Source organism: Chroicocephalus ridibundus, chromosome 1 (assembly GCF_963924245.1).
Source record: "Chroicocephalus ridibundus chromosome 1, bChrRid1.1, whole genome shotgun sequence".
Lineage (NCBI taxonomy): Eukaryota > Metazoa > Chordata > Aves > Charadriiformes > Laridae > Chroicocephalus > Chroicocephalus ridibundus.
This window is the reverse complement of record NC_086284.1, coordinates 141,102,473-141,115,471: the sequence shown is the minus strand read 5'-3', so window position 1 is coordinate 141,115,471 and position 12,999 is coordinate 141,102,473. Positions and strand designations below refer to the sequence as shown.

Sequence of the window (12,999 nt, the reverse complement as noted above, 5' to 3'; positions counted from 1 at the left end):
TGAGCAAAAGGTAAAAGGTATTCCGAGTGCTGCTTCAACAAAAGCAGAGGGGCTTTGAAAGGCCACCTGGCACAAGCCAGGGTCTAGTCCAGTGGTTTGCAATCTTTTTATAGCTGAGTGTCTCTCAAGAGAATAATCAGCTTTTCATACGTCACCGAATCTAACTGCTCACCTGCCTCAGGGCTGCCATCACCTCCCCTTCACTCACGGTGCTCCTGCTTGAGTTTCTGCAGTATCCAAGGCCTCATATTACACTCCTGTTAATGTGAAACTGTATGTCACGCCGGGTGCGCGCAGTTCAATTACGCTTCCAGGTACTCTCCTTATTAACGTGCAGCCATCTCAAATGACATAGACGACGCAAGTTCTGTGCGTTGAAAAGCTGACAGACGTATTGGCAAAAATATTTGCATGAATCTCAGCCATTTTCCTACCACTAATGTGTTAATAAGTCCCGTGAAACTAATTAAGATAAAACTCTAATCTGTCCAGCTCCAAAGAAGCCGTAACAGCATCAGTGCAAAATGAAGGGAAACAAGTAAGACAGTCTGAGCAAAGGGAAGGAGAGGAAAATTAAGATGCTCATACATTATCATAAAAAAAGAGTATTTGGGCTTGAGGAAAAGAGACAGTGAAACTGGTAGGGAGGTGTGGTCATTTCCCTTTTTCCTGTTCTTCAATGTATTACCTAAGCCTTTGTCTTGCAAACACAAACACAATTGCACCCCTGCAAGAGTATTCAAAAGGCCAGAACCCTAAAACAGCACAGATACCACGGATCACTGTGGGAGGCACACACTCTCCCCAAATATCTGTGATCATTTGGAAGTCACCTCAATGAACTACATGAACATTTAAGAACATATCAATGTCCCCAGCTACGTGTAACTGCAAGATCAATGCTCCATCCTGCACGCCTTGCTTCCCTGCTCAGGAGAACCTCTGCTGCAAGCAGCAGAAATGTGTTTGCTTAAAAACAGTAAGAGCAAGCCCTGGGGCTTCCTCTCCCTTTTAACACAGCTTACGTCTGTGTTAACCATCCAGGAGCACTCCTTTCAGAGGTACAGCCAAGCTAGTGCGTGGACCACTACAGTAGGAGGTGCCTTGGATTTGCTAGGTATGTACAAAAAGAGCAATGGTCACTTCAAGCCAATTCTCCCCAGATATTGAGCTGCCCTGATGTACACCCAGCGATCGTGCCACCAAGGAAGTGACCGCAAAGTTTTCATTGCTCGCTGATGAGGTCCATAACTGTTTTTACACCTTCTTCTCTAAATAAGGAAGCCGCCTGTGAGGCCTCCGATTGCCCGACCAATTTAACTCCCTTGCTTTCAACAGCCAATGAAACACCACTCCTGCCTCCGGTCTTGGGTGACAGCATTCATCAAACCTCAGCCAGCCTGGGAGGACGGCAGGTTAGTGTTACAGCCGTGGCAGGCTTACCTTTGGCAAGCTGTTGATGTCAGAGTGATGATGTGGGGAGGGACGGCCTCTGCACTATAAAGATGGGTCAATCAAATATAACTGAGGCTGCCCACCAGAGAGCAGGATCTGCAAAACATGGTCCCCACCAGTTTGAGTCCTGCTGGCCTGACTCTGCTTCCAACCCAACTGCTATCGGGCTTTAGTTTCATGTCAGCAATCTCTGTTTGCTTTCCAAAAATAAGCCTCTGCCACCATGCTGAAGGGAGAAAAACAAGAAGGGCGGTATTTTTAGGGCCATTAATTCTGACCACGTGCCCAGGAGATGAACCGGATGGCCACTGCACAAAGACTTCTCATCACTATGTCCTGCGAAGCCAGCATTCACCGGACGTTGCCTGCTTTCGTTCTCCTGGGTTTTCTAGCTGGGATTGCTTCAGCACATCCAGTTGTAAGCAGAACTAATGGCACATTGCTGGAAAGAGGATGGCAATCTCTGTTGTCCAGGTCCATTGCTGGGATGTCAGGGGAGAAGTCAGATGTGAACTGGGAGAGTGACTATTTGCTAGGAATCAAGAGGCAGCGGAGGCTTTACTGCAACGTGGGCATCGGGTTTCACCTTCAAATCCTCCCAGACGGAAGGATAAGCGGAGTTCACAATGAAAACCAATACAGTGAGTTGCATCCAGAAATGAAATAGAATAGATGTCACGTAATTGCTGTGAACTCTAGTAATTACCCTTCATAGAATGCAAATGTTATTACTTGATATTATTAATCTGTGCTACATCTGTTGCCTTTTAAAAGTCTCTGGGATCAATAAACATTAGAAACCTCCAGGCTGAAACATGTCACAAATGCTTAGACTAATTTAGATACAATTTATTTTTACTCTGCTTTACTGAGCAGTTGAGAAAAGACAAACCAGGTTGAAAACTATCTCTCTGCTGCATTTGCTCACTCCTCACCTTCTCATTTGCCTTTTGAATTTTGGGTGTTGTCGCTCAACTCAGAGTGCCAAAGCGTGATTTTTAAATCCTAGCTGACCAGTGCTTCTGGGACGCTCAGTCATGGAAGGGGGCTTGTTGTTGCTGGCTTGCTTGTTCTTATGGGTGCTGTTCTGTAACTCTAAGATTAAAAGAAGAGCATTAGCCCTATGGATTTGAATTTCCTGTAGAGGGTGGTTGCTAATATCTTTTGCAGCTAAGATATCATGGGCGGGGGGGAGTTTCAAAATGCAAGCCACACTCCTCTAAAGCTGAATAACAAACACTCTGTAATCATAGCGAATTAGGTAAAAATACTTATTAGAAAGGCCGAGAGTTTGACAGATCAAAAGAGTTTGATAGAGCAAAAAGATTATACAGCATGTGACTATGATTCCAGAATAATTATTTTTAAACCCTATAGCATGTAGTAAAAAGAAGATCTTCTCTGTGCATTTTTATTATGCTGGACTAGGGAGATAATTCTAATAAAGAAAATATGACAAGTTCATTCATGTCTTAAAATAAATAAATAATCTCTGAATTGCCTTTGATTAGCTATGAATTCTTCGATAACACTTCTATTGAACTCCTCGTTTTTTAGGTCTCTTTGAAATATCCACTGTAGAGAGAGGTGTTGTTAGCCTGTTTGGTGTGAAAAGTGCTCTCTTCATTGCAATGAACAACAAGGGGAAGCTATATGGAACAGTGAGTACAAACGCAAATAGTTTTTCAAGGCTTAAACAAAGGCTGTAAAGGTTTTGGTTATTTTTTTCATCCTCAAAATCTCTGATTACAAGCGAAGAAAATAGCCTTTCAATTACAGGGAGCCTGCCTAGCCCAGTGTCATCAGTGTTACTTAGTGCAACAAGCAGCATGGCTATTAAAGGTCTGTTATTTTAAAGCTTTCCAATATGATTGTACAGGGACCATCCTAGGAAAAATGTATTCTACAAATAGTACAGCTTAATTAGATGGCTTCTTCTAAGGGCTCGGCACTGAAAACACATCCTAGTTAAGACTGAATCCTGTTGATGCCCTTTTGCATTGCATTGTATGTAAGGCAAAAGGGTGTGCTCTGGAAAAAACACTAGGAAGTAAAACGTATGTGTATGTCCATGAGCGTGTGTGTGTGTCTGTGATTGCATGCATATGTGTGTGCTTAAAGGTGTGTAGAGGAGAGGTACAATTAAAGCTATCTGTGCTAGCTACCACGAGTCAAATTATGACCACACGCTTCCCCCTACCAAAACCAACCACACCATGAAGAATAAATAGGAAGACTACCCTACAAAGTCAATATATGTGCCCGGGGTTATTTTAAGGACTAGTTTTGTGAGATCAGTCCCAAAGGGTGAGAAAACAATAATAGTTATTAACAATGTCATACTGAAACATCATCACCATCATCCTCATCTAGAAAGCGCTAGCAATGCCGTCTAAATGAGGCCTGAGCAAGGCGTCTCCAGTCTCAACATACAGTAGAAAAAGCACTTGTTAGGAAGCGCGTTTGAAAAAGGCTAGCTCTAGGCAATAGGCAAATAGGCAAAAGCAGTCCATCTCAAAGAAATGAATGGCACTGATTGCATTCATCTTTTTGTTAAGAAACAACAAAGTCATTTCGTTTGAAACAGCTGTAATTTTAACAAAGCATTTCAGTTGCTTAATAAAATACTAAATGTTGTGAAGGACCCATAGCCATTACTAATCTGACAGATTCCTTCTCACGCAGATAATGAGAGTGGGACATTTTAAGGTTTATGTCTTATTTCAAGCACCTAAAAAGTGCCAGAAGCCCAATTGCTTGCCTTGACTAGGTCTTTCAAAAGAAATGAAGGGTCTGGCTCCAGAGCTCCCTTTGATTTTTTTTCCCCAATTGCAATCCAGTCTTATTTATTTTCAAAGACATTTTTAAAAGCTGTGAGAGATGTGCATTTTCCCTTGCACAATGTCGTGCCCTAGGTTAAACTCTTACAAGCTTTGAATGGTGTTATTACAAAGATGTCCAAATAGAACAGCACTGGTGGTGTTTCATGTGCCAGACATTTGATGTCAAGGAGTTATTCTGCTTTCTAATTTCCTCTGTGCTCCACATTTGTCTCCTGTTTGTGCTTGCACCTCTTCTCCCACATTTCCTCCCTCTCCTTGGATTTACGTGTTGCAACATGAAGGAAAATAAAACTATTTTCCCAGCTTAGAACCTGCTGCATATTTCACCACCAGTCAAATGTAACTGATGATTTAATAAAAGAAAAGATTTAGTGCTAATGTGAGGTCTTATTCAAATGCCTTAGTCAAGCAAATATTTCTCCCTGAACATTGCTGTTTGTAAGAGAACTGAAGGTTTTGACAGCCAGCATATCATTCTTTTTTACATTACAGGACCTTTTGCAGAGGAGAGGTGAGAAGTAAAGCTACATCATTTGGGCCAAAGTGCATGATGCTGGCAGAAATTATTGCTTGCAAATAAAATGAAGAAATCCATGATTTATGATGAATTAACTTGATCTGTCACAGGAAGTACACAGTCCATTATCTGGACAGGTGGCATCTGAGTTCATCTGACACCAAATTAGCACTGAGGAGGGAGATTTATTGTTGGATGCAGCCACCCCAGCACCACCTGTTGCACGCTGCAACAAGTTCTTCTGTAAAAATGCTAGGAGGAAAAATGACTTGAGTCTTTGTGAATGTTTATTGTATTTGCTTTGTTCTCCCCCTCCCTCCCCCTTTCCTATTGTTTAGGCTGTTTTCCAAGATGAGTGCAAATTCAAAGAAATCTTGCTGCCCAATAACTACAATGCATACGAGTCAAATGCCCACTGTGGTGCATACATAGCGCTCAGCAAACACGGAAGAGTGAAGAGAGGAAACAAGGTTTCTCCTGCGATGACAGTGACCCACTTTTTACCAAGAATATGAACATGAGCAAAGCAGAAGATTAAAGCCCAGGAAAAACTGTTCCATTTTGCACATGGGAATAATCTCCCAGGTAAAGTATTTATACTGTTCATTGAAAAAAAATCTATGTATGTATGTGTATATTTGGGTAAAAATATTTGTACTAGATTCATCACATAGCATATGTAATATGACGCTGCTTCTCTTCTACCCTGTACAAATTTTACACAGCTGTGTGTCTCCTTTGGTGCTGAACAGAGGAAAATGCAAGCTGGAGTGCAAAGGGAAAAAAATATTTTGAAGATATAGAATGGCTGTGGATAACAATCTTATCAATCATGGGTTATTTACTAATTAATGTCAATTACCTCAGATAATAACCTTTCATAATGAGCTGCTTACGTATCATGGGCCAAATCATCAGATGACTTTGCTTCACCAGAGCTTCAGGCAGTTCACTCCACCTGAATATCTGCCTGCACCTCCTCTTCTACACACTGTGTCCTGTCTCATAAAGTCCTCCATCTGTTTTGATCATTAGGGCGCCAATTCCACAACTGTTTCTACAGAAGCAGACCGTATACCCCCTGAGCATCTCTGTCTCTGAAGGGATTCTCCAGGGTCTCCTCCCATGGGCTTGTTGGCAAAATGAAAACCTGCTACCAACTTCCCCTAGGAAGGGTCACAGGATAAATCACAGATGGGTCCCAAACGCAAAATATATTTGGAGCTGAGGATTTTGAAGGCCGCCCCCTTGGCATTTTGTGAGCTTAGTTTAGATCCACCTCAAATATAGACGTGTACATTTTTAATATAAATACACATGTACATATATAGACATGGGATGTGTGAGTGTGTATCTATGTAATTACATACTTCTAATGAATCAATGATCCATGTCCAGGAGCCCAGGTGCCTTTTTATGTGTACACACATAAAAGAATATACATATTTAAAGGCACTGTATTTTATTTAGACTGAACCTTGTTAATCTCTAGGAACTAGAATTGGTCTGCAGGATGCATTTTATAAAATTTATTAAATTCATGAAAGCTTCCAGCAAAGGGTTATTTTAGAAAACTTCTCTTTTTTTGAAAATTTGAATTCTCTTCTATTTACTGATGTAAGTACATTTGGTTCTTCTCTGTCGTACCTCACTGAGGTATGAAGGATAGAGGAAGAAGAAGGTTATACAAGTATGCCTTCCTGGGTTGGAGCAGAGGAATTTGTTCCATAATTCCAGTTTCTGTCACTTGTAAAGCATCAGTTTCAAAGACAACACAGCAAGCTGCATGAAATGCTCTCCAAAGCTCTCCTAGAAGCCATACAAATAGCGCATAACCTTGCCTTACTATTTTGACAACCTTTTTCCAAATCACCAATGAAGCTACATTCTCTGTGCCTTTGAAAGAGTATTTTAAGAGGCCCTACTCAATAGTCACTATAAATGTCAGTTACCAGAAGCCTTGGGATTCCTACATTGATGGCGTGCTCCTAAATTTGAAACTAGATTCGATGCAATGTCAGAGCATGAGCATTTTCGGCATAGATGGACCATGCTGCTGCAGAAGTGAACATCTGAGTGCAAGATAATCTCCCACGTCCAGCCAAAATGTGTCTATGTCCAGCCTTGACATGCCATTCTATTTGCAGGGGGTATCTATTCATGTTGAATTTGAGCCTTCTGACATGCATGAAAAACACTGTCAGGGCCAGATCCTCAGTTGGAGTAAACCAGCCTAGTAAGACTATTAGTTTATAGCTGCAGAAGATTTGGCCCAAAGAGCACACCTACAAGGATGTATCTACAGCCAAGCTTTCTGAAAAGTTTTCAAGACAACTGTTTTGTGAACAAGATACAGTTTTCCAGCTACTTTTGTGTGATTTATACTTGAATTTATTTTGCTCAAATGTAAGTGGTGATCACAGTGTAAATGAAGAGAAAAAAGAATGGAATACTGCTTACACAAACAGGACACTTTGGACATGCCAAAGGAAAGGAGTTATTCTTCATTTTCTGGTCTTGCAGTAAGTAGAGAGAAGCCAAGTTGGCACACTTTGTTCATTCACAATGTGTGCAGCAGTTTGTTTTGTGAAAATGTGCATTTTAGGAGAAAAAGCAGGATGTTTCGAGTGGGGAGAGTATGTCAGAGAAAAGTTTGTAGGATATTAGACGGTTACATCAACCTAGAGTCCCTAGAGGTACAGATAGGAAGACTACAGCTGTGCTGAAATACATTATCTGGCAACCTGTATCCTTGAGTTATATTCCTAATTGTCTTCAGAATGAAGTTTGAAGAAGGATGGAAGAGTACATGGACGTAGAAGAAATCATAGTTTGAATGCTGACACACAAGTTACTTTCTAATCACAGCTTAAACCAGTGTCCTTAGGATAAGAAGAAGTCTGTTCCCTCTTAAACCAGTGCAGTGTAGATTAATTTATTGTTGCAGTACTGGTAAGTAAGGGGATATCTGGCATAAAAGGTGAGAATCAGACTCACTGACTCCATTTTGCACATACTGGTCAACAGCAAGAATAAACCGTAGACCAGGTCAGAAGAAGTCTATTTGGATACAGCCTGCTGGGCTGAGCTTGTTCTTAAGAACTGCAGACCCCTGTGGATGCAGTTTTGGTGGGCATTTGGAAAGCCCCACCAGTCGTTCTGCTGAGTTACTCTTTACGCCACTGCTTTTTCCATATTACATATAAACATCAGCCAGATCAATATTGAAGTCAAGATTGAAATGAAAAATAGGTCTCCAAGTGCCAGGAGTCCTGACTAATACGTGAGTGAATGATGTCATTTTCAGAAGTGACATTGAAAGATGACATTGTCAGGAGTGATAACTTTGGCAGGAAACCTCTCCAGCACAACCAGTGAAGTACTGCAGCTTTGTGGAGTTTTAGACTAGTTGGATACGGTACTTTGACAGACATGCTTCTTAAGTGAATGCGTGGCTAGATTCAAGAGAGGAGTTAAGGCATGTGTTGACACATTGCTGTGGATGTGCAAGGAGCCTAGGGGCTGCTCACGGTAGCAGAATGCACTGTGGCAGTGTTCAAGAAGTTACACGACTTGCCTGGGAAATGGCCTGATCCTGTTCTGCCTCACGCTTTATTAGCTGAATTCCACCTCCTACTTCTCAGGCTGTTATCACCTGCATGGGAGAAGGAGGACTTAGGAAGACCACCACTCGTTTTACACATCTCAGGATAAATTTGTTGAGCTGGCACAGAGGAAAAAAACAAAACAAAACAAAAACCATTCATAAATTGAATGTACATGGTATAGAGGCTATGGAGAGAGTATGGGCAAAGGCTGGTAAACTCTCAAGCAAAACTTTCTTCAAAAGAATTGTTCCATAGATATGTGACTATGTAAAGAAAACTCATGAAAGTAAAGGAGTTTCCCAAATCAGAGACAAATTAGCAACCTATTATTGACAGTTCTTGCAGTGGTGCCTTTCAAAACGTATCTCATCTCAGTGTGCATTAATGCAGAGTCATGAAATGGGCTACAAGCTTTGAAAGCACTGCTGCGAATGCCCGACATCAGCCTGTCTTGCCCATATTTTGCACATAGGATTCTCTTGTGGAATTGATACCTATTTTCAAGGTTTCTTCTTCCATAGGCAAATCCCATAATAATTTAAGGCCTAATCCACCCCCACTAGGAAGAAGTCTTGAATGGAATTAAATAATGCTCTTAAGTAATCACATTTTCCCCAAATATGCAGAGATGCAGACACACACAGTGGAAAAGCAGAGTAATTTTTGTATACCTCACTAAGTATTTCAATTCCAAGATTTTATTTTGCACAGTAAAATGGTGCCAAAGTTCTCACTTTTTTTTTTTCACTAAAATATACCTCATATTCTGACTCAATATGGACTCACTATTGAGACTGTAAATTTGCAAGAAACACAAAACTGTCCAATCAATTGTTTGTGAAATTGCTTCTATTTTTATATGTAAGTGCTGCGCACAATAGTTTAACATATTCATAAAATAAACTTTTATACATTTTTGGTAGTGTTTTGACTCCAAATCACTCTTAACATTTGTTTTCTTCCTTGCTTCAGATTTGCTATATTAACCCTTCACACACACACGCACCCCCAGAGATTTTATTCACCTCTAGAACCAGAGGATGTATTGGTACACTTAATATTGTGGTAGACTTTTGTGTTCTTCAGACTTCTTGCCTGGGAAGTCTTAAGAGAGTCATTCTTGTTGTAAAGAATCTGTGAGTTTCACAGAAGAGAAAGCAAATAGAGGTGCAATATGATTAAAGATGAGCTGTCATAGTCACATGTCTAAAGTCCAATGCTTTTTACTTGGGGAAGTTCTAGCGCTGCTCTCCTGTTGCTAGTGCTCTGCAGTGTGTAACTGCCCATGCATATCCCTTAATTCATTAGACAAGAAAGGCTCTTTTTTAAAATGGCATTTTCTTCTTGCCTAGGTCTAACTTGGGAGGGCAGCTTCCTGCAGCACCCTCTGAAGGTTTTAGCCTCACTATGCCTCCAAGTTGGGTGTTTTGGAAATGCTCTAAATTTCAGTGATTTGTTAAGTTTTGCTCTCCCTTTCTGCACTCCTGAGTTGTCATTCAATCAGTCCTTCAGTTAGCTGAATGATTACAGACCTCTCCCAGTCTGAGCACAGGAACTAAGGTATTAGAAACCAATAGCTGGGAATCCGCCCCCTGTTTTTTGGTTCAAGTGCGCTGTTTAATCCATACCAGCATGATATCGCAGAGTGAACAAGTCTCCAAAGCTCTGATTGCTGGCAGCCCGTCTCAGGAGCAGAAGAATGTGAGCACCACCATGCTGGCTAAATGCCATTCCCTGCATTTGTGTTTTGGCTGCCTGCGCTCCCCCATAATAACTGCCTTTGCTTACAAGTTGTCATGAATTCTTGCATATTTTTGCTTTGCTTATGTGCCACATTTCACCTGAGACAGGACTACGTTTCACTGGTGGGTTAAGCAACGCTTCTGTCTGCTATACAAGCGCCTTGTTTACAGCTCTGAAGGCCAGTCACTGTGGGCAGAAGCGGGAACAGAAGAAGATACACAGCCCACACACACAGCGACTGGAAACAACAGGACAAACTAGCAGCTGATGTAAACCAGCCTAGCCCCAGCAAAACAGAAACATAAATGATCTGGTAAGGAGTCATCTGCAGAGGTTAGGAAAAGGCTACATGTGGCCAGCTCACAAGGCCTCAGTCACAGGCTAGCTTCTGCTCCCTGTATTGCAGTTTGCCCTTTGAAAGGTGGTGCTGGCCAGACACACCTAGGCAAGTGCCCAGGTGCCCTGAAAGGCACATATGGTTCCCATGCTCCCTTCCCACTCTGTGCTCTCGGCTCAGGGCATGAAAAATATTCAGGGAATTTGGGGAGAAGAGATGGTGACTAAGCCCCACACCTCTATGAAGAGCAGGAAAAATTTTGGCTGAACTTTGCTGGGTTTACATCATTTTCTGCTTCCTCGCAGGCCATTTGAAACTTAATGGAGTATCTTTTTGAACAGGTACAGCTGCAAGACAGTAACCTCATCCTTCTCCTCACCACTTCAACTTGGGTTCCCAGCTCAGCAGGTCTCTGCTGCTCACCCTAGGTTCCATTCCCAACACTGTAAAGCTGTGAGATGCCTGTCAGGGGAGAAGAAGCTTTAATAGACAAGGGAAAATGCAATTTAAACAAGAAATTAATCAAATAGCTTAAAAAGGGACTCCTAGGATCCTAGATCTCCCTGCACTAATCCTGTCCCTCTTCTTTCTTCCACATCTTTTTCCGTGACCCGTCACTGAAAATGTAACTGCTCCGCTGAAAAGTGTCTCTCTGCGCCCAGAACAGAGCAGAGGAGTATCCCAGCGTGTCCCTTCTCTCCCCCCTCCCCCGAGTCATGCTGCCCTCTGTGTCCCCTGGCCTGAAGCCATTGGCAGAGACCCATAATCTGTCCACTTACTCAGGCTCTGGCTTCTCTGATGACCCACCATCTATACGAGGCAGCAGGTGCTGTTTTCATTAGCTGGGTAAGCCTGGGTTGTCAATAGCTCCTGATAGGCACGCCAGCCCTGAGCTGGCTGGAGGTTAGAGTGCAAGCAGCACAGGTGAAAGCAGGCAGCGCTACACCTTCCTGAAGCCAGCAAAAATTGCTCAGCAATGGCAGCAAGAGGAAATAAATAAATAAATAAATAAATAAATTTAAACATGTATGAAAGAGCGGGAAACCCTTTTTACTCGACAAAAGGTAAGGGCTAAATAGGTGTTGCCCTGGGAACACGCTGGTCATGGAATCAGAAATATTTCGACTGGAAGGGACTGCTGGAGGGCTTGAGTCCAACCTCTAGCTCAAAGCAGGACCAACTTCAAAGCTAGGGGAGGTTGCATCGGGAAGAATCCCCTTTATCCACCCCCTCCAACAGCCCCTGTGGTAGCCTCATGATTCATTAAACTCTGGGTGGAACTCTGGATAGCAATTCAAAAGGGGTAATCGTCACAGACAAATGTCTCAAAGGGGTCACCAGCGCAGCTCGTGCTTTGCTGAAAAGCAGTCTAAGAGCTGACAGCATCTTCCTGTCAGGCCTTGACACAAAGCCACTTCTGGCCTGTGCACCAAGCAGAAAATGACTTTCCTACTGGAACTCACTCCTACCAACAGAAATGAATGCAGAAGTCACGAGAAGGATTCAGTCCTCTGAACAAAAATAAACAAAAAACAAAGAAAGAAAAAAAAGGCTTTCTGACAGCTCATGGATGCAAGACTACCTGAGTTGTAGGTACACAAGATCTGAGGGGAGACACAGGTACAAGAATTGTGTGGCTTCAGTGCAACTCCAGACCACTTTCAGGGAAATAAGCTGCAGCAGTGCTATTCCAAATCAGAAAGCCACCTAATGCCTGTGGTGCTAGAGACAGGCAGAAAAAGTCCGACCTCCTGAGGCTGCTTACTGCACTTTTTTTTATTGACTGTTATTATTATTGCCCTCTGGTGGCTATTTTTTTATTTAGCAGTTAGATGTCAGAAACCAAGCATGGGTCCTGTACCATGGGCCTGGGCACAAGGGGAAAAGGAGGCTACCACCTCATGGCTGTGATTTGATTTAGGCTTCAGGTCCCTCCGTGTGTTAGTATCTATTGCAACCTTATACAGGAAAGTCACAATTTTAACTGGGGAGCCACACAACGCAGTACTTGGGATGCAGGTATCACCTCGATGAGCAACTTTTCATAACACTAGGCAGGTAAACTGATGATGAAAACTACTTTGGTTTTCCCTCAAATTTTCCAAGTTGAAGATTTGCCAAGGTTTTTGCAAACATAAAGCCTGCGCCTACCCATCAAAGGCAATGTCACACAGCACACCTTAAAGGACATAAAATGACAAGGCTTGTTGAATCCCCCTGCTGTTCCTCCTGACACCTATGGCAGGAAACATGGACCACCTTGAGCAGAAAAGCAGAAAGAAAGAAAAGCAGAAGCCTTTCCCAAATTATACTGAAGACAGCAATTTTAAAGCATGTTAAGGGCTCCTTTTTTCCCCACCTGTTACTTCACTGACCACATTATTACAAATAGTGCTGTGGGACCATATGTGATCACAAATTATGCAGTCTCCAGTTCGTCAATTACCAGAGATGCTCTTTGCAGGAGCAGGAGCCCAGGGAAGATGCTGGTCCTCT

The 12,999-nt window shown here is 42.4% G+C and overlaps 1 protein-coding gene across 1 annotated transcript; it reads left to right on the top strand.

Annotated features, from left to right (window-relative positions):
- The first annotated feature begins 1,747 nt into the window (after positions 1 to 1,747).
- Positions 1,748 to 5,330, top strand: FGF6 (fibroblast growth factor 6). The gene is made up of 3 exons (XM_063322788.1): positions 1,748 to 2,096; positions 3,013 to 3,116; positions 5,154 to 5,330. The coding sequence occupies exons 1-3, from the start codon at positions 1,748 to 1,750 to the stop codon at positions 5,328 to 5,330; spliced, it is 630 nt and encodes a 209-aa protein (XP_063178858.1).
- Positions 5,331 to 12,999: the final 7,669 nt, after the last annotated feature.